Below are 21,784 nucleotides of genomic sequence, written 5' to 3' on the forward strand. Positions count from 1 at the left end.
AACAGCTGTTCTCTGGTGAAAGTGCTTTTCAGACTTTAAGGGCTGAAATAGACCTTGGTTATCACTGTTGCTACATTACATCCCTTCAGGGACTTCAGTAGAATCCCTCCTTCCTCTCCCACCCCTGTTTCTCTAACCCAGGCACCTTGTCAGTAGCCAATTCCAGGCCATAGCAACTGGGGGGAACCTGAGTTCTAATTGTCTTTGCCGTTTAACTGCATTACCCTGACACCAGTTTCTTCATTGGTATACTGGGGGTAAACACAGAAAAGGGGGGTGCTGCCGCCAGAGGGCGCTGTCCTACGCGCGGGGGAGACTGGCCAGCGCGACTGGATTGGGCAACTCTGCACGGGGCGGGGCGTCGGGGAGGCGGGGCTTCCGGCCACCTCCTCCGCTGTTGCCATGGGAGACAGCCGCAAGGAGGCGGAAGGAGCCGAGAACCTGCCGGAGCCGCCTAGGGGAGCGGGAGCCTTGGCGGCCATGGCGGTCTCGGAGCCCGGGTACCGGAGCTGGTCCTTGTGGCCCGAGGTGCCATCCGCCACCTTCTTCACCGCGCTGCTCTCGCTGCTGGTGTCTGGGCCTCGCCTGTTCCTGTTGCAGCCTCCCCTGGCGCCCTCGGGCCTCTCGCTGCGGTCCGAGGCCCTGCGCAACTGGCAAGGTGAGCAGGGCGGGACCGGGCCCCGGGTGCCAGCCCTTTTCCTCCGACCTCGCCAGGCCCTGGGCTCTGGCCTCCCAGCATCCGCGTCACCCCGCCTCCGTCCGCATCATCATTCTGCCCACCTGGAAGACTAGCCCCATATTCCACGTCTTTGTGCAGAGCCCCATCTTCGTCACCACTGTAATGCTTCCCTACCCAGATTTGTTCCCTTCCCTGTCGCCATCCGACTGGTCAAGGCCCCCATATCCATTCGTAGCAAATAGGTTTCATTCACCCGTGCTCCATCACCAAGGAGGATTTTTCTGTTCCCCTCCCTTGTCACATTCACACCTACGTCTGCTTTAAGGGCCCAACCCCCCATTGAAAAAATTTTTTTCTTTCGCCTTCGTCAGGACACTTGAGCTTTATCTGTGGCCACCCCTATAAGATCCTGGCTTCCTGGGGTTTAGAATTTATTGTGCTTCTTCGTTTTTATCTTAATCCTCACTCCGATTCCCTGCTCATGGCGGGAGGGGGTATCTTGTACCTTTGGGAGAGGTGTTTGTTTTCTCGGGGAGGGTGAGGGATTTTGCAGACCAATTACGTATAAACATCGGCTCATAAAAGATGTTCTTAGCCTCTGTTTCTTCCCCATTGTTTTCTGGGGAGGAAAATGGGAAATTTGCATGACTTGTTGTTTTACAAAGCACATTCACATGCATTAATCTCATTTAATACTCACGGTGATCCCATGACGTAATGTAGGCTTTATTGTTGCCCATTATTTAGATGAAACTGAGGCTTAATGCGAAGACTCGCAGAGCTATTGAGTTATATAATTGACACAGGAACCCAGATTTTTCTTTTTATCGTGTGATGTGTTGGGACTGGAACCTTGGGGTTTATGATCCCCAAATTATATAGAATTGCTTCTAGAATCTTCACATTTATACTTGGGATTTCAGTGTCAGAAGTACTCAGCAAGCAATGAAGTACTCTTCAGATAATGAAGCCTTACAGAGATGGCCTGACTGAGGTACATGGTTCATAGCCTGCCTCCCTGCTCAAATCTAAAACTGGTCCCTCCCAACCCCACCTGAGGTACACACAGCACATCTGTCTTCAGAGACAGATGCAAAATGCCAGCCTAAACTGAGCTCCCTTTTTTTTTCTTTACTTCACGGCTTCTCTGGGGCTCACAGGCAATGTGAGTATTAGACATGTAAGAGACCTTTGAGGGCCTCGAGTGTATGCCTGTTATTATACAAAGAGAGAACTGAAGCCGATAGGGCCTGTGACTTGACTGAGCTCAACCGGCCTGGATGTGATAGAGCCAAGATTCCACTCCAAGCCTTTAGGCTCCCAAGTCCAATGTTACTGCCACTTCACCAGTCCCCCTCCTTCAGTTTAGTATTTTGGCCTGTGGGGATGTAAAAGTACATAAGAGAGAGGACTGGTTCTAGAAAAATAAAAGTGAGATTCTTTGCTGTCTTATTGCATATAAAGCGTGGCTCTGCCTTGAAGACTAGATCAGCACTTTCAAGAAAGACTTCTGAGTTCTGTATCTACATTATCAGTGATAGTTTTCTAATCTTTACAGGTGCAAAATAATTCATGGTCCCTTTTTTCTTCCTCTGAACAGCCACTATGGAAGGAGAGGTCAGGATTACAGCCGAGGAGACGGGCACAAAGAGTGTTAAGTGACACCCACTCAATCCACCTGAAGCCGTTACAATTAATTAACCCTCAAACTGCCCGGTGAGATAGGTCAGTATTAAAACCTAAAAAAGGATTATAAAGCACATTACAAATTTAAAGACCATCCCATGCCAGAAAGTGTTATTTTTTTCCCCACGTGGAAGCCAGTCACAGATAAGACTTGCTCCAGGTCTGGGAAAGAGCAAAGATTAGACATCCACGCCTCTACTTTGAGTCCTGGGTCCTTCGTTGTTGCCTCCCTCTGCTTATCCCACTGGCTCCGGGCTGATTTTCACTGGCAATGAGAGCCAGCTACTCCCCGTTTCCTAGGTGGGTTGTAACCTGGCTTTCCCTTCTTGGAACAACCCACCATTGGGCCTCTAACCCAGTTCCCTCTGCAGTTTACAGGCTGGTGACTTACATCTTTGTCTATGAGAATCCAGTCTCCCTGCTCTGCGGTGCCATCATCATTTGGCGCTTTGCTGGCAATTTTGAGAGAACCGTGGGCACCGTCCGCCACTGCTTCTTCACCGTGATCTTCGCCATCATCTGTGCCATCATCTTCCTGTCTTTTGAAGCTGTGTCATCGCTGTCAAAGCTCGGGGAGGTAGAGGATGCCAGAGGTTTCACCCCAGTGGCTTTTGCCATGCTGGGAGTCAATTCCGTCCGCTCTCGGATGAGGAGGGCCCTGGTGTTTGGCATGGTTGTGCCCTCATTGCTGGTGCCATGGCTTCTGCTCTGTGCCTCCTGGCTCATTCCCCAGACCTCTTTCCTCAGTAACGTCTGTGGACTTGGAATTGGGCTAACATGTATCCTTCCTAGAAGGTAACTGTAGAACAATGACATGCCAAAGGGTGAACCAAGTTGTAGGGCCTGGGGGTGTCAAGTAGATAGAGCTGTGAGCTCAGATGTAGGTAATCTGTGTGCTAGCTTCAGCTTTGAAAACCGTGTGGCCTTGGGCAGGTCACTTCCCTTCTTTAGGCCAGAGTTTTCTCATCTGGAAAAGATCACCACAGCTCACTCCTCACACTGGCTCAGCACTGCCAGTTAGTAAAATATTCTGTATTGATTTTTTCCAAGGTGTAAACCTACATTTGACTAATTTTTTTTATTGGAGGAACCTGAACTACCCGTGGGCTGGAGATGTTCCATGAAAGGAATAGGAAACAGGTTTGTTTGTTTTTGTTTGGCTTAATCTATTTCTCAGAAGAAAAAAAAAATTTTTTTTATGGTAGGCTTTTACCATATGGGTAGTTAAAAACTTAGGATAAGCCTCATATTCCTTGTATAAATATTCTGGCAATTAGGGGAAAGTATTCTAAAATACAAAGTGGGTTTTTTTTAAACATCAGAATGGTAGTGTTTGGAGTTGGACAAGGTGCATTCCTGACATATCTTACAATTTGTGATTCTATGAACTGTTAGTGTGGGTAGTGTATAAATCCACATTGATAACATTGTTCTTATGTATCTTATTTTTAAATTCTAGTTTAATTTCATTGGTTTTAAACTTTTTTTCCTAACATGAAAATTTAAAGCTATACACTCCCCATGTAAGCACTACTTTAGCTGTATCCCACAAATTTTGATATGTTGTGTTTTCATTATCACTCAGTTAAAAGTATTTTCTAATTTTCCTTGGGATTTCTTTTTTGATCCAAGGGTTATTTATAAGGGAGTTGCTTAATTTCTAAATATTTGGTGATTTCCCAGATTTCTTTCTGTTATTGATTTCTTATTTTATTTCATGTGGTCAGAGAAAATTCTTTGTAAGATTACAGTCCTTTAAAATTATTTGTTACATCTAGGTGAGTATTCTGTGTGTACTTGAAAGGAATGTGCATTCTGCAATTGGTGGGTATAGTGTTCAGTATATGTCAGTTAGGACAAGGTATTGTATTGTTCAAATCTTCTATATCCTTATAGTTATTCTATTTATTACTGGGAGAACACTGTTGACATCTCCAGGTAATACTGTAGATCTCTCTTTTTTGCTTTCAGTTCTTATCAGTTTTTGGCTTCAAGTGTTTCTGAAGTTCTGTTTATTGGATACATACACATTTGGGATTGTTATATCATCTTAATGAATTTACCCTTTACTGTTATGAAATTGACCCTTTAAATCTCTGGTAATATTCTTTGCCCTAAATTCTTCATTGTCTGATATTAATTTACTTATTCCAGCTTTCTCCTTTCTTAGAATTAGGATTTACAAGGTATATATTTTCCCATCCTTATATTTTTAACGTTTATGTCTACATTTAAAGCATCTTTCTTGTAGATAGCATATAGGTGGTTCTCTATCTGACAGTCTGCCTTTTAAAGGCTTGTTTAGCCCATTTGCATTTAGTGTAATTATTGATATAGTGGGGTTAAGTCTACCAGCTAGCTTTTTGTGTTCTCTTTGTCTCAAATGTTCTTTGTTCCTTTTTACCTCTTTTCCTGCCTTCAATTGCATTTTTTTTTTTTAGTATTTCATTTTATCTTCTTTGCTTATTAACCATGCCTCTTTGTTTTATTTTTTAGTGGTTGCTCTAGAGTTTAAATATGCATTTTTAGTTTATCACAGGCTACATTCAGATAGTATACCACTTTGTATGTAAGAATCTTATTCCATTGTATTTCTGTTTTCCTTCTTTCCATCCTTTATGTTATTGTTGTTATGTGTTTTACTTCTACATATGTTATAAACCTCACAATACGTTGCTGCTTCTCTTGCTACTCTTTAAACAGTCAATTATATTTTTTTAAAAAGCAACATTTACTCACATATTTATCATCTCTATTTTTCTTCATTCTTTTGTGTAGATCCAAATTCCCATCTGGTATCATTTTCCTTTAGCCTAAAGAACTTCCTTTAACATTACAGTAGGTATGCTGGTGAAAAATTCTCTCCATCTTTGGTTCTTTGAAAATGCCTTTAGTTCACTAAATATAGAATTCTAGCCTTCTATGATCTCCTTTCACTTCTAAAGATGTCCTTGCATTACTTCTGGTTTGTATTGTTTCTGATAAGAAATCAGTAATCATTTTTATTGTTTCCCTGTATAATTCATTGTTTTTCTCTGGCTCATGTCACAATTTTTTCTTTATCATTGTTTTTTAGCTATTATCTTGTGCCTTGAGGTGGTGTTTTTGTGTTTACCTTATTTACTTGGAGTTTGTTGATCTTGGATGTGTGAGTTTAGAATTTTCATCAAGTCTAAAAAAATTATCGTCATTATGCCTTGAAGTATTTTTTTTCTATCCTCTTTTCTCTTCTCCTTGTGGGTTACCAATTACATATATATAAGCTACATGGTATTGTTCAGTGGGTCACTAAGGCTGTTTGTGTTTTTTTTTACTTTTTGCCTTTTTTCCCTTCTGCATTTCAGTTTGGATAATTTCTATCCCACTGCCTTCAAGTTCAGCAGTCTCGTCTTCCGCAGCGTCTACTCTGCTGTTAAACCTACCCAGTTAGTTCTTCATTCCTGGTGTTGTATATTTCAGTTCAAGAGGTTCTTCTTTGTGGTTTTCATTTCTGTATTGCAATTCTTTATCTGTTTGTTATGTTTATGTTTTCCTTTAAACACATTCACTTACACATTTATAATAGCTGTTTTAAAATACTTGTCTCTTAATACCATCATCTTTGTCCTTTCTGGACCTGTTTCTTTTGACTGTTTTTCCTCTTGATTACGGACCCTATTTTCTTGCTTTGTCCCTTGTCTTGTAATTTTTTATTTTTTGATAAACATTGTGAATACTGTGTTATCAAGGGCTGAATATTGTTGTCTTCCTTTAAAGAGTATTTATTTTCCTAATAGGCAGTTAATTTACTTGTTAAGGCATTGCCTTTTGGGGGTCTCTCCTGAATGTCCTGGGTGTTCAGTGAAGTCTCTTTACTCTGGTTAGAACTTGAGCGTGTCCCTGTCCTGTGGGAGCTCCAGGAGTTGTTAATCTTACAGCGCTTTGATAGTTGTTGTTTCTTCAGTAGCTGTTCTTTGCCTGACTGGAGGAGTCTCAGCCTATGTATGTCTACATTAGTGTTTAGCTAAAGACTCGGGGAACCTCTTCGGGCCCAAGGGACCTGTGGCCCCATCCAGAAGAAGAGGAGGAGCTGCTTCTCCCTCGTCTCCATTACTGACCTGTAAATCCCAGGCATTTTTTCCTCCCTGAACTCTTTGTCTCTCCAGCTCAGGGAAAAATACTGTACCCTGCTTGGATTCCCCGTGCTCGCTTTGGCAGCACATACACTAAGGTTGGAATGATGCTTGGATTCCCGTTCCTGTGCTGTGGTTTAGAAAGTGCCTCCAGGCAGAAAGCCAGCTTGATCTTGAGGCTCACTTAATTTGTTTCCCTTTTCTTAGGTATCACAGTTTGGTAGTGCTTGTGGTCCAAAGTCTGAAAACAATTGTGTGAAATATTGTATCCTGGTTTATAGTTATATATGTGGGAGGACTAGTGTAGTATTATTACTTCATCAGAGTCAGAAGCAGAACAAATTCTTGAGACCATTCTGAAGTCATCAGCCATGACAACTTTTGACTTCCTTACAGCATTGGTTACCACCTGGAATCAGTATTTGGAAGCATACTGTCATCCCTGAAAGAATTTAGAAATAGCAAGGGTGTATTTGTTTATCACAATGACTAGGTACTACTACCATTTGGTGGCTGGTGGCCAGGAATGCTAAATGTCCTATAATGAGTGGCACAGTCTAGCCCAGCAGAGAGTTATCTCGCCAGTAGTATTCTAGTTAAGAACACTGCCGTGAGGAACAGTGTTCTTTTGGTGCTTCTGTACAGTCTTCTGTCTGCCAGCACCCCTCTTCTAGCTATTGCTACTCACAATTTAGGCTTCAACATCCTCATCACATCCTTAGAGAAAAATTTCTCAGATCTATCTAGGCTAGCTTAAGGTCCCCAGCGTGGTCATCCATAGATGAGCTTTTGCCCATGGCCACTTATTCTACCCCAGTACTTGGTACATACTAGATGTTCAATGAATATTTGTCGAGAGGACGGGTGGATGGTTGGATAAAGGCTGACTCTTTGGCTGTCTAGGCAGTGATGGGCTGACACAGGTCGGATGACCAGAGTACCATCACATCCCTGGGACCTCCCAGGGCTGCCACAGAGGCCCACAGGAAGCTCAGTTGGTCACATTGAGACAAGGTTCCTCCTATTTGGGACAAAGTACAAGAAGATGTCAGTCCTCCCAGAGGGTATTAGGATAGCCTCCTGCTTCATCCCACTGGAAAGACAGAGATGTGTGCTGGCTTCTGACTGTGATTGAAGGGGCCAGAGGGGCTCAGGAGACAGGATGGGTGTGTCTAGGGGAAGGTGAAATGTTAGCACCTGTCTGCCCTCTCCTGTTGCTGGGTCATGTTCCCTCTGAGGTACAGGGGATAGAAACTCAACTCTTGGTTTCCCCTGAGCTTGAAACTCCAGTCAGATATTATGGTGGAATAAGCACTTAACTCCCCTGTACAATCAATGTGGGCACCTGTGTCCTATGAGGAGTGTTCAGCCCTCCTCCCTTTAGCTGCCTCCAGTTTTCCTTAATATGCCAACCTCAGATGGCTTCACCTACTGCTACTCCATCGACCTCCCAGAGCGAGTTGCACTGAAGCTCGACCAGAAGTTCCCCTTCAGCCTGATGAGGAAGATTTCGATGTTCAAGTACATCTCCGGCTCTTCAGCTGAAAGAAGGGCAGCCCAAAGCCGGAAGTAAGTTATAGAACTCTGTGCTTTATTCCTAAAGCAATTCCTGGGCCTCTAGAGGGTGTGACTCGTTCACTGTCCTGGGGAATAGGCAAGAGGGTGTGGGCAGCCTGGGCCCAAAAAAATCTGTGCACAAATTTCTCCCGAGCACCCTAGATTCTGCCCAGCTGCATCTGAGGTAGGGACTGAGCAGGAAGGGGCTCTTGTGCATAATCCCAAGTGACTTGTGGCCCCATCCAGTGGCATTAACAGCCCTCAGCGCCGACAAGCACCCTGTGCAGGTGGGATTGGGCTCCTGCGTGTGACGCTGGTAAGAAGCACAGTCCACGCAACTGACTGGGAGCCTTAGGAGGTGGCACGGCCCGAACCTGAGAGGGTTTTCTTGGCCACCTGGCAGGAGAAGGCGAAGCTTACTGTTTTCCAGTCCAGGCACGTTAACTCTCAATGGAAAGTCCTGGGCAAGCCGCCAGAGCTCACGTAGCCTGACTCCCTCCTTTCAGAGAGAGAGCCCAAAGGGGACAGGAGTCTGCCTCCAGGTAACACAGGGCAGGAGGGCCCAGTCTAGAGCCAGGGGCCCCTGCTTCCGGGCCCTCCTGACTCCGTGTCGCTGGGGCGCACACTGCCGGCCTCGGGTGGCCTCCACTGGTTTCTGCCAATACTGAGAGTTCACAGTGGAGGAGGCTCCCTTTCCTTCAAGTCCCTCCCAAAGAACGGATCCAGTACAAAGTCAAGGTGCTTGTCAGTGGCCCTTTTCTGCTTCAGCTGTGCAGTACCTCTTGCCCCCGCGCTGCCCTGGAGGCAGGACTTTGGCTGAATTGGAGTCTGCTCCTTGTACTTTATTTTAGGAGGTGGACACTCCAGCCTTCAGCAGCTCAGAGCCCTCTGACCATTTCTTTATTTTTATTTTTTTCACCAGGCCGTACGGCTTGCAGGATGATTTTAGTTCTCTGACCAGGGATCGAACCCAGGTCCCCACAGTGAAAGCGCTGAGTCCTAACCACTGGACCGCCAGGGAATTCCCCACTCTGACCATTTCTTAAAAGCAGGGACGGGTACTGGGAGAAATAGAAACGCACACTCACCCATTTTGTTTCAGGCAAGTAATTCCTGGAGTCTAAATGGGTGGGAAGTGTTTAAATTTAGAATTAGGTGTATTGTAGCTTTTTGGCTCTTAATTGCTGTTCTCACAGAATCTAGAGAGAACTTAAGGGTCCACGTTTGCAAATGCTCTCTCCCCCGCCCTCTCCCGTGAAGGAATCCCCTCTAAGACAGCTGACGATGTTCACCCCTGGCGGCTGGGGGCTGGCTCTCCAAGGCAGCCCCTAATGAGAAAGGTCTTCCACGCTGAATCGCAGTTACTTCTCTGTAACCGTGACACCGTGGTGCCGGGTGATCCTGCTTCACCATGACGCGCTGATCTGGCCAGGGGCCATGGTGACCCTCTCAGCTCCTTCTGTGTCCCTTGCATGGCGTGGTGTTCGATCCCTCGTTATCCTGGCCTGCTGTAGGCACCCGGAACAGAACGTGATGTCTCGGATGACCTGACCACGGGACACAGTATTAGAAAACGTGTGTTTCTTTCGGCAGAGGACCTGACTGCCCGGACAGCCTTGCCTCCCTGGAGGCTCTTGTCAAGCTTCTTATCGGCCAAAACCTCTATGTTTTTGAAATGCCAGAAGTGCTGTCAGGCGTCCTGCATCTGCACTGAAGCAGCTGACTTGTAAGCTTAGGTTTGGATTGAAATGTGTACAGGTTTAGTCGAGTTACCTAACACAGGTGTCAGTGGTGTTGACATCTGTGCTTCATATTTGGAACTCTGCACGAAGGTCACAGGCTAAAACCCTTAGAATGTGTCCCCCTTTGTGGCCCCAGCCGCACGCGTCTGTGGTGGGGTCTCCAACCTCAGCACAGACAGCTCCCCACGTCTGTCATGTCGGTTCCTGCCTGCCAGGACTTTGAGTTGTGAGTCTTTATTCCTGAAGACGTGGGTAGAATATCTCCCAGCAGACAAGGCCTGGGCCCAAGCCCTGTGTTACCCGTTAGAGCATTCCCCTCCTCCCTCCCACAGAGGTGGATCCATTCTCTCTGGGGCCAGTTGCTGAGCCGACCACAAACACTGGCTGCTGTGATCTGTCCCCATCTCCATCCGGTCCATCCAGTTTGCAAGCTGCTCTTACACCTCAGGGTGTCTCAGGCATGGGCCTGATACCCCTTCTTCCTGCTGACTTACTGCAGGACCGTGAGTGGGCCCTGCCCCCTCTGGGCATATGTTTTCTGTCCAGTTGAGATTGACCTTCCTCCCCACTTGGCACTTTTACAGCTGGTTATAGGAACCGTCCACAGCACGTTGTAACAGAAAGCAGTATAGTGACCCACGCTTCGCGCCTGCGTGCCCCGGCATGAGTGGCTGAGTGACCATTTTCTCTCTGTTCCTTTCCAGGCTGAACCCTGTGCCTGGCTCCTACCCCACACAGAGCGGCCACCCTCACCTGGCCCCGAACCACCCTGTGGCCCAGATGCAGCACACCAGTGGCCAGAAACTGGCCCCCTGGCCGTCCTGGGTCCCTGGGCACACGGCCAGCCTGCCTCCGTACCAGCCCACGTCCGGCCTGTGTTACGTGCAGAACCATTTTGGCACAGTTCCCAGCTCCTCTGGTGTCTACCCGGCTTCTGCGGGTGCCTCCCTGGGGGTCCAGCCCCCCGCCCCCCTCAACTGCCCCGGCACAGTGCATTCCGGGGCCCTGGCCAGTTCAGCGACTACAGGCTCCAAGGAGTGCTCAAGGGTCCTGATCCCCTGAGAGAGAGTTTCCAGGGAAGCGATCTCCCATCTCGGCCTTCCGAGGAAGGTCCTCTCTGAGCTGAGATGTTCTTGACAAAAAGTTACTTACTGAACACCTCTATGTGCCAGGCTCTGTGTTGAGTATTTTGATATGTGTCTCTATTTCATTCTCATTCATCCTCATGACAACTTGGTGAAGTACAGCTTGTCGTCCCCAGTTTACAGATGCAGAAAGCGTGCAGTGAGGTCACGTGGCCTTGTAGTGGCACAGCTGGGGCGCTTGGCTCCAGGCCCAGGCCCCGCCCACCCACTGTCCCGCCCCCCACAGGACACCTGGGAGAAGAGGGCATTGGCGGTCAGTGACTCGTTTCAGCTCTCCGTTTCCTTCCTGTCCTCGTACGTCGTGCTCGTGGTTATGCCGTGTTCGTGTGACTGCGCGTGCCTTTGGGAGCTCCCGGCTGGTGTGCTCGCCAGTCCCCAGGCCTGTGCGGTGTTCCTCCCTTGCGGTGACCCCCCCCGCCCCACACCCAGACTTCTGCCCCGGAAGTGGTGAGACGGGCCAGCGTGAGCCGCAGCAGCATGCTTCTGGATCCATAGTGTTGATTACCTTTGCATAAAGAAACAGCCTCCAACCTGCCCTCGGTGTGTGGTGTCTTTGTGGTCTGGCCGAGGAATACAGAGGGCAGCGAAGAGAAGCACACCCAGGTCAAGTCGGGCAGACGACTCCCCAGCGGGCATCTGGCGTGAGGGCTTGAGTTGAGAGGGTCCCCAGAGAGCTGAAAGGACAAACGGGAGAGTTTGGCAACCCTGAGATTGGCAACAGCGGGGAGCCGCTGTGGTGTTCCCAGGGCTCCAGGCTGGGTCACCACGAGAAGGGCTGCCCGCGGGACCTTACGCCAGGGAGTGACACAAGCACCGGCCGCGGTGGCCTCTGAAGCAAGAGGCGGGGAGGAGAGCCCTGGCTTCTTTGTCGCCTGATCTACCCGCAGGGTCTCCTGTGGGCCGTATTAACCAGGAAACCTTTGGCAAGTGAGCCCGGGAAATGTAGTTTGCAGGGGTCAGGCCCCCTACACACCACGCAGGGCGGGACAGGGACAGGGATGTGACTGAGCCTACGGGCGCCTGACCAGGCCGAGGGGAGCTCCTGGCTCCTGATCAGCCTTCAGCTGAGCTCTTTGAAGTGGGCTCACGTTGAGAAGACACGCCACACGCAGGTGTCCTCAGAGATACCAGCACACGCGGCCTTCGTTTACTCCTGGAGCTGGATGGCCTGCTCGGGGCTGGCTTTTTGGGAGGCCCTGGGTATTAGAGGTGGAGAAGACACACCCACAAATCCGCAGCAGTGGACAGGGCAGTGAGTGGCCTGCGCTGGGGCGGGGGGCGGGGCGTGAAGCTGAGACGGTGGCTCCTGAGCGGGAGCGGGATTGTGAAGAGGCCTCACCAGCCGAGGAGCTGGGGGCCCGGGCTGCAGCTGAGACCTGTCTGCAGTCCCAGCGCCTGGTGTCTCCAGCCACACCCAGCATCTTTCCCATCACGTTCACTCGCTGAGTGCAGGCTGCTGTGTGTCCCTTAGACATCTTCCCTCCAGTCCCAGCCTGTATCCAGAGGCAGGTGAGGTGGCCACCTGCTCCCAGTGTGGCGGTCACCTCCCTCACGTCTGGCCTTCCTGCTGGGCTGTCTGGCTGGAGCTGTGGAGACCTTGGGCCTTGGGGATGGTCAGGCTCCAGGGCCCTCATGCGATCCCGAGTAGAAAGCCGAAGGGCCCTCAGGGGTCATTCTGTTCAGCCGTCTCCTCCACCCCTGCTTTCCCTAATGGGGTTCCAGGGAGGCAGGATGGGTCTGGCAGAGCAGCTGACAGCAGCGGCTACCTTGGGCTGCGGCCACAGCTGCTACTCTGAGACTGGTCCTTAGTCCGTTCCCCTGGACTTTGCTTGGGCCACAGCAGGCAGCCTGGAGCCGGGTCAGAGGGGGCATTTCTCCCCTGAACACGCATATGAGAGGACCTGGAGGGGCTCCCAAGCCCCTCCCCAACTTGCTGTTGAATGATCCGCCAGTGTGCCCCCTTCTGCAAACACCAAGTGTGTGTCAAGCCTCAGGCTGGGCCTGGAAACGGAAAGGTGAGCTCCGTGGGGGCAGAGAACCCCCTACACGGGGCTGACACGCAGTAAAGATCTGTTGAGCAATTGAATGAACTGGGATCCCTGCCCTTGGGGAGCTCAGTCTGGGGGTGGGGGGAGTGGATGATTAAAGAACTGTAATTCAGCAACGCTGTTCAGGCGCTCCCAGGAGGCGCCTAGACCAGCCTGGAGAGCTGGGGGTCAGTCTTGGATACCCAGCACACACCCTTCCACGGGGGCGAAGGGGGGACTTTGGAGGGAGGGAAAGAGGAAGACCCTAACCACTGGCTGTTAGCAGGATGAAGAATACAGCACGTTTGGCAAAGGGAAGGCCATTATTCCCCGCGCACCAGAAACCTCTCTCTTATCCCCAGGCCAGGAGGGAGCCACTGTAGCCAGAGAAGCTTCCAGACTTCATCCAGTTTCCCCTTTTTCGTCAGCAGGGGGCAGCAGAGAAGCAGTCCCTTGGCTGCCTCTGAAACCTTCCCTGGGGCCGGCGCTGGGGGAACAGGAGGAAGAGGGATCGCTCCCGTCCTCTGAGGAGGCCCCTCCCGGGAGGGAACCAGCTTTGTGGTTAACCGCGGCTCAAGTTAAGGGCCTTGAGAGGCATGGCCGCCCTGCCCTGCGAGGCCTCCATCCTTCACACACCTGCACCTTCATTCTTCGATTTAACAAATGCTTTGTGAGCAACTGCTGAGTTCCAGGCCTGTGCTTGGCTCTGGGGACGTGAAGATGGAGAAGAACGAGTTGAGCCTTCAATGCACTCACAGTCCATTAAGGGAGACGTGCTCTATGGCGTGAGAGAGAGCGGCCAGGTGCAGAGGTGAGGTGAGCCCACCTTGCAGCGAGGGTGTCAGAGAGGAGACCTCCGGGAGGAGAGAGTTACCCAGCAAGGGCAGGGCCCGGAGGACGCAGGGTGACGGTGTGAGCCGAGACAGGAAGGCGGGGATCCAGTAGGCAGGGCGGAGACGTGAGCCCAGAGGCTGGGAGGGCAGGTAGGAAAGAGCTGGACGTGATGGGATCCTGTCCTGAGGCCCAGGCCGAGGGGTGGGACAGGCAGAAACAGAGCCTAGAACGCAAAGTGACTTTCCGGGGTCACACCAAGCGTGTGGCCGAGCTGAGAGCGTGTGCACAGCTCTCCCATCCGAAGTCCAGAGCTCCTGCCCTGCCTGAAGGCGCCCGCTCGCCCTCAGGTGGTGGGATGGGGGAGGGCCCCGGGTAGGGGTGGAGGCAGGACAATCCTGTAGGATGAGGTTCCCCCAAGCGTGGAATGAGGGGACCGGGGAAGGGCAGAGCTGGCCTCGGAGTTGGGTACTGGACCTTGGACTCCTGAGACCCGCAGGGGCACCTCCCCTAGTCTGCATCCCGGGATGCTCCCTGGCCTCTGCTCTGCCCATCTGTGCCTGGACAACCGCCAGCTGCAGGAGCCCCACCTGGACCCAAAGCTCGGCTCCTGAGGCACCTCCACACCATCTCCAGATCCCAGGCCACCCGGGATCTTGCTCTGTTTTGAGCCTGGAGCCCCTTCCCAAGAAAGCTTGCCTGTCCAAGTCACATCCCAAGGCTGCTTCCTTAACGGAACTCCTCCTGGGGGCCTGGCTTCAGCACCCCCAGAGCCCAGGATCAGGTGGGCTACCCATGGAGGCGACACTGGGACAGCTCAGGCCTTCCCAGGGCCCGGGGCAGTTGGGACACAGAGGGCCCACACAAATACGCACACACACAAACACACACACATACCAACACAGGCACATGTAAACACGGACACGACACTTTGAACTCACAAACCTGGGCCCTTACCCACACATAAATTCAAGTTCAAATAGGTAGGTACCCACCCACAAAAATGCACACATATGTGGTTAAGTCACACACCTATATGTATTCGCACCTGTACACGCACAAAATCGTGCGTAGGCTGGTCTGTGCCCCAGTACATGCTGTACAGACATGCATGTGCACCTGACACGTCACAGAGCAAGGCAAGCCCTTGGGTGGGAACCCCTAACCCCCACTCCTCGACCTTACCCGACGTGACCCTAGCCTCCCTCCCCAATCTCATCTCCCACCACCGTCCTGCTTTCCCCAAACAGACTGCTGCTGGCACGACGTGAGATGACCAGACAGCTGGCAGGAAGCTTCTGGAGATGAGTGAAATCTTTAGCAGCAGGGCAGCAGGAAAAGCCCAGCGGGCTGAACCTCCCTTCCAAGCGCCCATCACACACTGCCCGGAATTCCACCATCAAAGCCATTCCTGTGGATTAGGCTCCTCCGACATTGAGGTAACCCTGGAAAAGATCCTGAGTCCAACCCTCACATTGCACTTGGGAACGTGAGGCCCAGAGAGGGAAGTTACCTGGCTAAGGACACCCAGTGAATCCATGACAGGGCCAGCACCGAACCCGGGTCTCCTCACTCCTGTTTGCTCCGCTGTTCTGGTCGGTGGGTGGAATGGGCTGGCGGGCAGCTGGGATCACAGGCAGGCCCAGGCAGCGGCTCTCATCTGGCCCAGCTGAGCCCACTCGGCTGTGCTGACGCCAGGAGTGGTGGCAGGGGGTCTCGGTCCTCACAGGGTGTCCTGAAGCCCTTCAGTCAGACTCTGCTGCTGAGGCGGGGTGGCCTCGGTGTACGAGAGCTCTCCGAACCCTTCCAGGACGGTGGCACCTCTCCGGAGAGATCAGGCGCTCAGAAGAGCAGGTGAGACCCCTTCTCCCATCAGGCTGGGCCAGGCCCTGGAGGCAGGACACGCAGGACCCCTTCCCAGCCTCATCTGCAGCCTGGGGTCTCCCTGGGGAGAGGAGAGCAGAGAGTCCCCACCCGCCCCTACCAGGGCTGGACGGGACGGACCTCCACCCCTCCTGCAATCCCATCCGCACCTCTAGGGGACTCCCTGGCGGTCCAGTGGTTAGGACTTGGTGCTTACACTGCCACAGGCCTGGGTTCGATCCCTGGTTGGGGGACTAAGATCCCGCAAGCCGCAAAAAAAAAAAAAAAAAAAGCTTACCATCCCCACGTCTAGCTCTCCTCGCCGGGACCACACCCCCGTACACTCATCCTTCTGAAGGGAGATTTCGGGGGAGCTTTTAGGGCACAGGAGAAACGCTCCCCCCCCACGAACCCCAGTGCGGCCCCTTGCCCCCTTACCCTCTGCAGTGGCCAGGCCTCGCCGGGCCTCACCCGGGAGGAAGTGGGTCAGGGTGACGAGGAAAACCCCCAGCAAGGTGGCGCCCCACAGCACCCACACACGCGGCCACAGCAGCGAGCCCACCACCTGCGCTGCACCCTGGAGCGCAGCTTGGAGAGCGATCGCCCCTCCCCAGGGCTCGCACCTCGGCCCCTACCCCGTCAGGGGCGGCAGCCTCCCGGCCCAACTTCGGTCATCCGCAGGGCCTCCCACTCCGTTGCGCACCCTTTGGTTAGGGTCATGGGTTGTAATGTGTCCTCCCCACCAAAATATGTTGAAGTCCTAACCTCGGTACCTGTGAATGTGACATCATTTGGAAATAGGGTCTTTGCAGATGTAATTAGTTAAGATGAGGCCATACTGGATTCAGGCGGGTCCTAAACCCAACGACTGTTGTCCTTATAAGAAGGCCACGTAAAGACACAGGGACACAGAGACCCACAGGGAGAAGACAGCTGTGTGAAGACGGAGGCGGAGAGGGGGTGGATTTGTCTATCAACCAAGGGGCGTCAAAGATCACTGGAAGCCACCAGAAGCTGAGAAGATGGGAGAAAGTGTTCCTTCCTAGAGCATTCAGGGGAAGCATGGCCCCCTGGACACCTTGATTTTGGACTTCCAGTCTCCAGAACTGTGAAAGAAAAATGTCTGTTGTTTGAAGCCACCCAGTTTGGGGCATTTTGTTACAGTGGCCCTAGGAAGCTAATACGGGCAAGGTCGTCTCCCCAGACGGCTACATTCAGTACATCACCATCCCGCTCAGAATCCCAGGAGCCCATCACAGCCGGCTCCCCCACCCCTACCCGGGCCCCCGGACCCCGCCCCTCGCCATCTCTCCACCAACAACGTGGTCAGTTCCACAACATCCTGTGCTCATTCGGTGGCAAGGAACGGGGGGAGGTGAGTAGAAGAGAAATGGCATTTTGAACTCAGGTGACTGAGTCCCTACTGGAAATAGGGAGGCCGGAAGAGGGAGGTGGACTGCAGGCAGGGGTGCGAGTGGATGTGCCATTTAGGGCCGTGTGATTTTGCAGTCACGAGGCAGAGACTGCTTGAGGCCTTGGAAAGAGATGGTGCTAGAACCCAGATTCTGAAGAATATAGACTTCAGCCCCGGGCCCCAGGGAGAGGGAAGGGAGAGCTGGAATCATAAATTGAGCCCAAGGAAGGAGCTCTGATCAGAAGGCAGAGGGGGGCCTCCAGGCTCCAGCTGCCTCTCCTGGCTATGAGGCCTTGGGCAAGTCACCTGCCTTCCCTGAGCTCAGGGAGACTTGCCTGCGCCACACAGGGAGATTATATAGGTAATAAAGAGGGAGGGGGGTTCAAACCATGCTTCTTTCTACTGTTTGACCTGGGGGCAAGGCACACATCCTCACCTGAGCTTCCTTCCCTCACCTGCCAAGTGGAAACAGTCATCCCTATCTTCAGGGAGGTTGTCAGAGGCACCTGACATGATGTGAATGCAGCTTCGAGGGGTGGGGGAAAGGCTTTTATCAACTGTGGCAAATTGCACCAATTCAGGTGGCCTTCTCCAAGCAGGTGCCTGCGTATTGCACCTCAGACTCCGTGAAAACGGGAACTGTCTGGCTTGGGCTCTCATCCCCGAAGTCTGCATTCACTCATTCACTGAACATCTACTGAGTACCTACTAGGTGCCAGGCTCTATTCCAGGTGTGGAGATGCAGCAGAGAGCAAGGTGGCCAAACGCCTGCCTTCAAAGAGTTTAATAATCTGTGTGTCAGGGACAGGGAGGGAGAGAAAGACAATTAGCAAACAAAAATAAACAGAAAATAGTAGCTAGTGATAGGGTGGTGCAGAGCATTAAGACAGGACAATGAGGCACAGAGAGGGGTAACCTTAGATCAGGGAAGGCCTCCTGGAGGAGGTGACTTTTCTGCTGAGACTTGATGGAATCCAAGGAGCAGCCATGAGAGGATCAGGGTGCAAGCATTCCAGGTGGACAGAGGGACAAGAGCAGAGGGCCAGGTGGGAAGGGTGGAGCGTGGAGGAGAATGGCCTGGGGTGATGCACACAGTACGCGCTCAGTCGATGCTTGTTGCCCTGGGAATCTGCATGTGGGCATCCTGGGCTGGGGAGGCCACACCCATGCTCACGGCTTGGTTCTCTGAGCCCAGATGACCTGTCCACCTGGCCCACAGAGAGCTCATTGTCAAGGGCCATAGATCCTGGGAGCCTGAGCCTTCACAGTGCCCACCCTCACTCATTTGTTTCATTCATTCATTCATTCATTCATTCCCTTACCAAACAGTTACTGAGCATCTGCGACATCCTGGGCCTCATCCCAGGGGCTGGGGCACAAAGAGGACCACGGCCCCTCCCATCGAGGTCTGATGAGGGAGACAGAAACCACAGTAACCCCGGGAGGCCCCAGCTCTGGGAGAGACATCTGCTCACCCCTGGCAGAGCACAGACAAGGGAGCAGCCAGCCCTACAGCACCCAGGGAAGGTGTCCCAGAGGAGGTGATCCCCGAACCTGGCCTGGAGGGCAGGACTCCCCAGAAGAGAATGTGGAGAAGGGCATTCCAGGAGGAGAGGACAGCCTGGGCCCAGATACTTGGCCAGCCCAGAAAGTGTGGTATGGAAGGGCCCATGGGGCCAGCGCCGAGAGATTGATGTGGAGAGGCCGTGGTGGCCAGGGTGAGAAGGGCCCTGAGGGCCAGCCTAAGGAGTCTGGACTGGATCCTGTGGGTGGTGGAGACCTCCGTGGGTTTCCCTGCTTGGGTCACTGTGCAGGGGTCTGAAGGGAGCTGCACACATTCACGTGGCTGAAGCCGGGCTTCTCCCCTGGGGCTGCCCCTGCCTTCCTCGTGTACCCAGGGCTCACGGGGCTGGAGGAGGACATTTAAGGGTGGGCAGAGCTGGCCCTTCCACGTGCCTGAGCTCTCTGCCGAAGCCGGCTCTCTGGATCTCCCTGGCCATGTGATGGGGCGGCCCCTCCCCCATCCCACCCCCCACGCCGTCAGGGCATTCCTGTGGCTGGCAGAGAAGAAATCTAAAACCCCTGAGCCTTCTTGTCTGTTCTTTGTTGATCACTCCCAGCTGTGGTCCCTCTTCTGTTAACTCCCAGGGCTCCAGGTGCACAGAAGTGTTACCTGCCATTACAGGTGAGGTAGGGCAGAGCCGAACTCCCCACATGGAAGGATGGAGCCCAGGTGTCCCACTCCCCAGATCCCACCTGCCCCAAGTTCCTCCCCTCTCCGCTGTCTGAGGAAGTGGGCAAATGGAGAAAAGGAGGGTTTTTCAGCCCTCACTTCCTGAGGGCTCTGCCAGGGTGAGGCAAACTCTCCGCCATCTTGGCCGTGGCTGCTGGGACAGCCCCGAGCCCACGTCCCTCGAGAAATCAGCTGGCCTCAACTGCAGGTGTCAAATCCTGCTAATCCAGTATCCCTTCTCCTTATCTGGGATGTGAGGAGGGACAGGAGAGACCAGGACCTCCCCTGGGGCCTGAGGGAGCGGGCGGTAGGCCCCAGTAACAGCATCCCGTCCCCGTCACTCTTCCTTCCCTGGAGGAACCCAGGGATGGGCGGAGGAGCAATGGAGTGTGTGTATGAGTATGGCGGCTTGGGCAGGTGGAAGGTGGATGCATCGTTGTGTGTGTTCAACGTGGGAGCAGGTGGGTAAGTTTGAAGGTGCAGGTGACACTGCCTATTAGACATTTCTCCAGTGGAAAAGGTCCTTTCCCAGGCTGGTTCGGCCTAGGGGCACTGATGGCTGTGCGGGAAAGGCCCTTAGATCCCCTCTGGTCCTGAGAGGAAAGAACCCTTTCCCAGGGCTGCACAGGGAGTAGAGGCAAATCCCACACCCCAGCATCCCATTCATCCCCAGAGACTTTCTCCCATGAGTGAGAACTGCCCGGGTCCTGCCCTGCCCTGCGTCGGCCTCCACCCAGGCCTCTCCAGTCAGTGTGGCTCAGTCCCCCTTGGTGTTCAGCCAGCCCTCTGGGATGTTTGAGGTGGAACTCTCTGCTTGGAGTCTAGCCTTAAGCCTTTATGCTGCAGTCCCAAGTCCTGATGGAAGAAGCCCGGGTCTCTCCGTAGGGCCTGGACCCCTCCCTTCTCAAGGGTGCCAGGCCCCTCTGGTGGCTTCTGCACCTGGGAGAGGGTCAATTTTCCTGAGAACCAAGGTCTGATGGGGTCAGGTTCCGACTTTCACTGGGAGGCTCCGGGTGGTATTAGGTAACAGTTCCAGCCCTCTCCAGCCTTCGGGAGCCGGCCCATCCCCCTTCACCTGTCCTGAGAGGCTGAGCTAGGTCAGAATGAGGGCAGAGGATGGTGAGACCTGGCTTCTTTTTCCCCGCCCCCCTGCAGGGTCCCTGAGCCTGGCACCCCACGCTGGGAGGCAGGGACTCTCACTCCCATTTTATGGATGAGCATATCGAGGCTCTGGGAAGGAAGCCACTTGGCCAGTAAAAGCAGAGTCTTGCTAAGCACCCAGGTCTTCAGCCCACTGATCCTGCCCTGCTCACAGCGAGGAAGGGGGCTTGCAGAGAGGGTGGCCAAAATGCCTGCTGGATGTGGCAGAACGGACCTGGGTCTTCTCAGAGCTCTGTGTGTGTGTGTATGTGCAGGCATGCGTCTGCATGTACGCGTGTTTCTGTGTGCATTTGTGTACATGTGTGTATGCGTGTGAATGGGGTGGGGGACCAGATTCCTCCATGAACCCCTCCCCTGCATGGAGCCCACTCTCCCCCTTCCCCTCACAGAACCTCGCTCCGCCCCCCCGTCAGAGAACTCCCTCCCCTCCCCCCCCTCAGGAGCCCCTCCCTTGCACAGAACCCCTTCCCAACATATATATAAAGTTCCATGAGGGACTTCTCTGGTGGTCCAGTGGTTAGGACTCCGTGCTTTCACTGCCAAGGGCGTGGGTTCCATCTCTGGTCGGGGAACTAAGATCCCGTAAGCTGTGCAACATAGCCAAAAAACAACAACAAAAATTAAGTTCCATGAGATCAGAGCCTTGGTTTCATTCACAACGTTATCCCCCCCGTGCCCAGAACTGTTCTTGTTCTGCCAGTCCTGGCACACGGCAGGCACTCAACAAATATTTGCTGGATAAATGTAGTAACTCGTTTAATCATTGCAGCGATCCTATGAGGTAGGAACGACTCATCGCTGTCGTCATATAGTAAAACCGACGCGCAGAGAAGTAAAGTAAATCATCACAAGTCACACAGTTAAGAAGCGAGGATTGAACCCAGGAGACAGATGCCAAAGCTCTGGGTTCTAACCTCCGTGCCAGCCCGCTGGGTACGGCCAAGGTCCACTCGCTGCAACGTGGCGGCGCTGGGAGTGTCGTCATCAGCTGGGGACACAATTCCTGGCTGGTGCCCAGCCTGCTGAGCCTCTCTTGGGGGTCCGCTGGCCCCTCCTGGTCTCACCCCTCCTCTGCAGCGAGAGCCTAGCTGTGCTCCCCCTTAGAGTGGATAGGGCTGCGCCCAGATGGGGACACAGAGAGACAAAAGGAAAAGTCCTGGGGAGAAGTCCAGAAGGTTCCTTGCAAGCCTGTGGAAGGCAAAGGGCCAGCTTCTAGTACAGGACAGGGAGAACCAGAAAGGTATGCCAGGGTGTCTGCTCCTTCCGCAGCAGAACTTGGTGCTGGAAGTGTGTGTGTGTGTGTGTGTGTGTGTGTGTGTGTGTGTGTGTGTGTG

The 21,784-nt window shown here is 52.8% G+C and overlaps 1 protein-coding gene across 3 annotated transcripts; it reads left to right on the forward strand.

The window, feature by feature from the left end:
- Positions 1-401: 401 nt before the first annotated feature.
- RHBDD2 (rhomboid domain containing 2) lies at positions 402-11,456 on the forward strand. 3 transcript variants are annotated; one of them, XM_029222388.1, is made up of 5 exons: positions 440-658; positions 2,280-2,404; positions 2,737-3,144; positions 7,896-8,046; positions 10,481-11,456. In XM_029222388.1, the coding sequence occupies exons 3-5, from the start codon at positions 2,982-2,984 to the stop codon at positions 10,836-10,838; spliced, it is 672 nt and encodes a 223-aa protein (XP_029078221.1). In that variant the 5' UTR covers positions 440-658; positions 2,280-2,404; positions 2,737-2,981; the 3' UTR covers positions 10,839-11,456. The 3 variants fall into 3 exon arrangements, with proteins under 3 accessions (XP_029078222.1, XP_029078221.1, XP_029078223.1); XM_029222389.1 differs by lacking the exon at positions 2,280-2,404 and having other exon boundaries at positions 402-658; XM_029222390.1 differs by lacking the exon at positions 2,280-2,404 and having other exon boundaries at positions 462-658; positions 2,744-3,144.
- The last annotated feature ends 10,328 nt before the right edge of the window (positions 11,457-21,784 follow it).

This window comes from Monodon monoceros, unplaced genomic scaffold (assembly GCF_005190385.1).
Source record: "Monodon monoceros isolate NGI ecotype Baffin Bay Population unplaced genomic scaffold, NGI_Narwhal_1 Super_Scaffold_13, whole genome shotgun sequence".
NCBI classification, from domain to species: domain Eukaryota; kingdom Metazoa; phylum Chordata; class Mammalia; order Artiodactyla; family Monodontidae; genus Monodon; species Monodon monoceros.

Excerpts from the sequence above, each read along its gene's own strand:
- RHBDD2 (XM_029222389.1), top strand. The coding sequence starts at position 403 with ATGGGAGACAGCCGCAAGGAGGCGGAAGGAGCCGAGAACCTGCCGGAG. Across the intron at positions 659-2,736 it reads GGCCCTGCGCAACTGGCAAG|TTTACAGGCTGGTGACTTAC; the intron begins GTGAGCAGGGCG and ends TTCCCTCTGCAG. Across the intron at positions 8,047-10,480 it reads AGGGCAGCCCAAAGCCGGAA|GCTGAACCCTGTGCCTGGCT; the intron begins GTAAGTTATAGA and ends GTTCCTTTCCAG.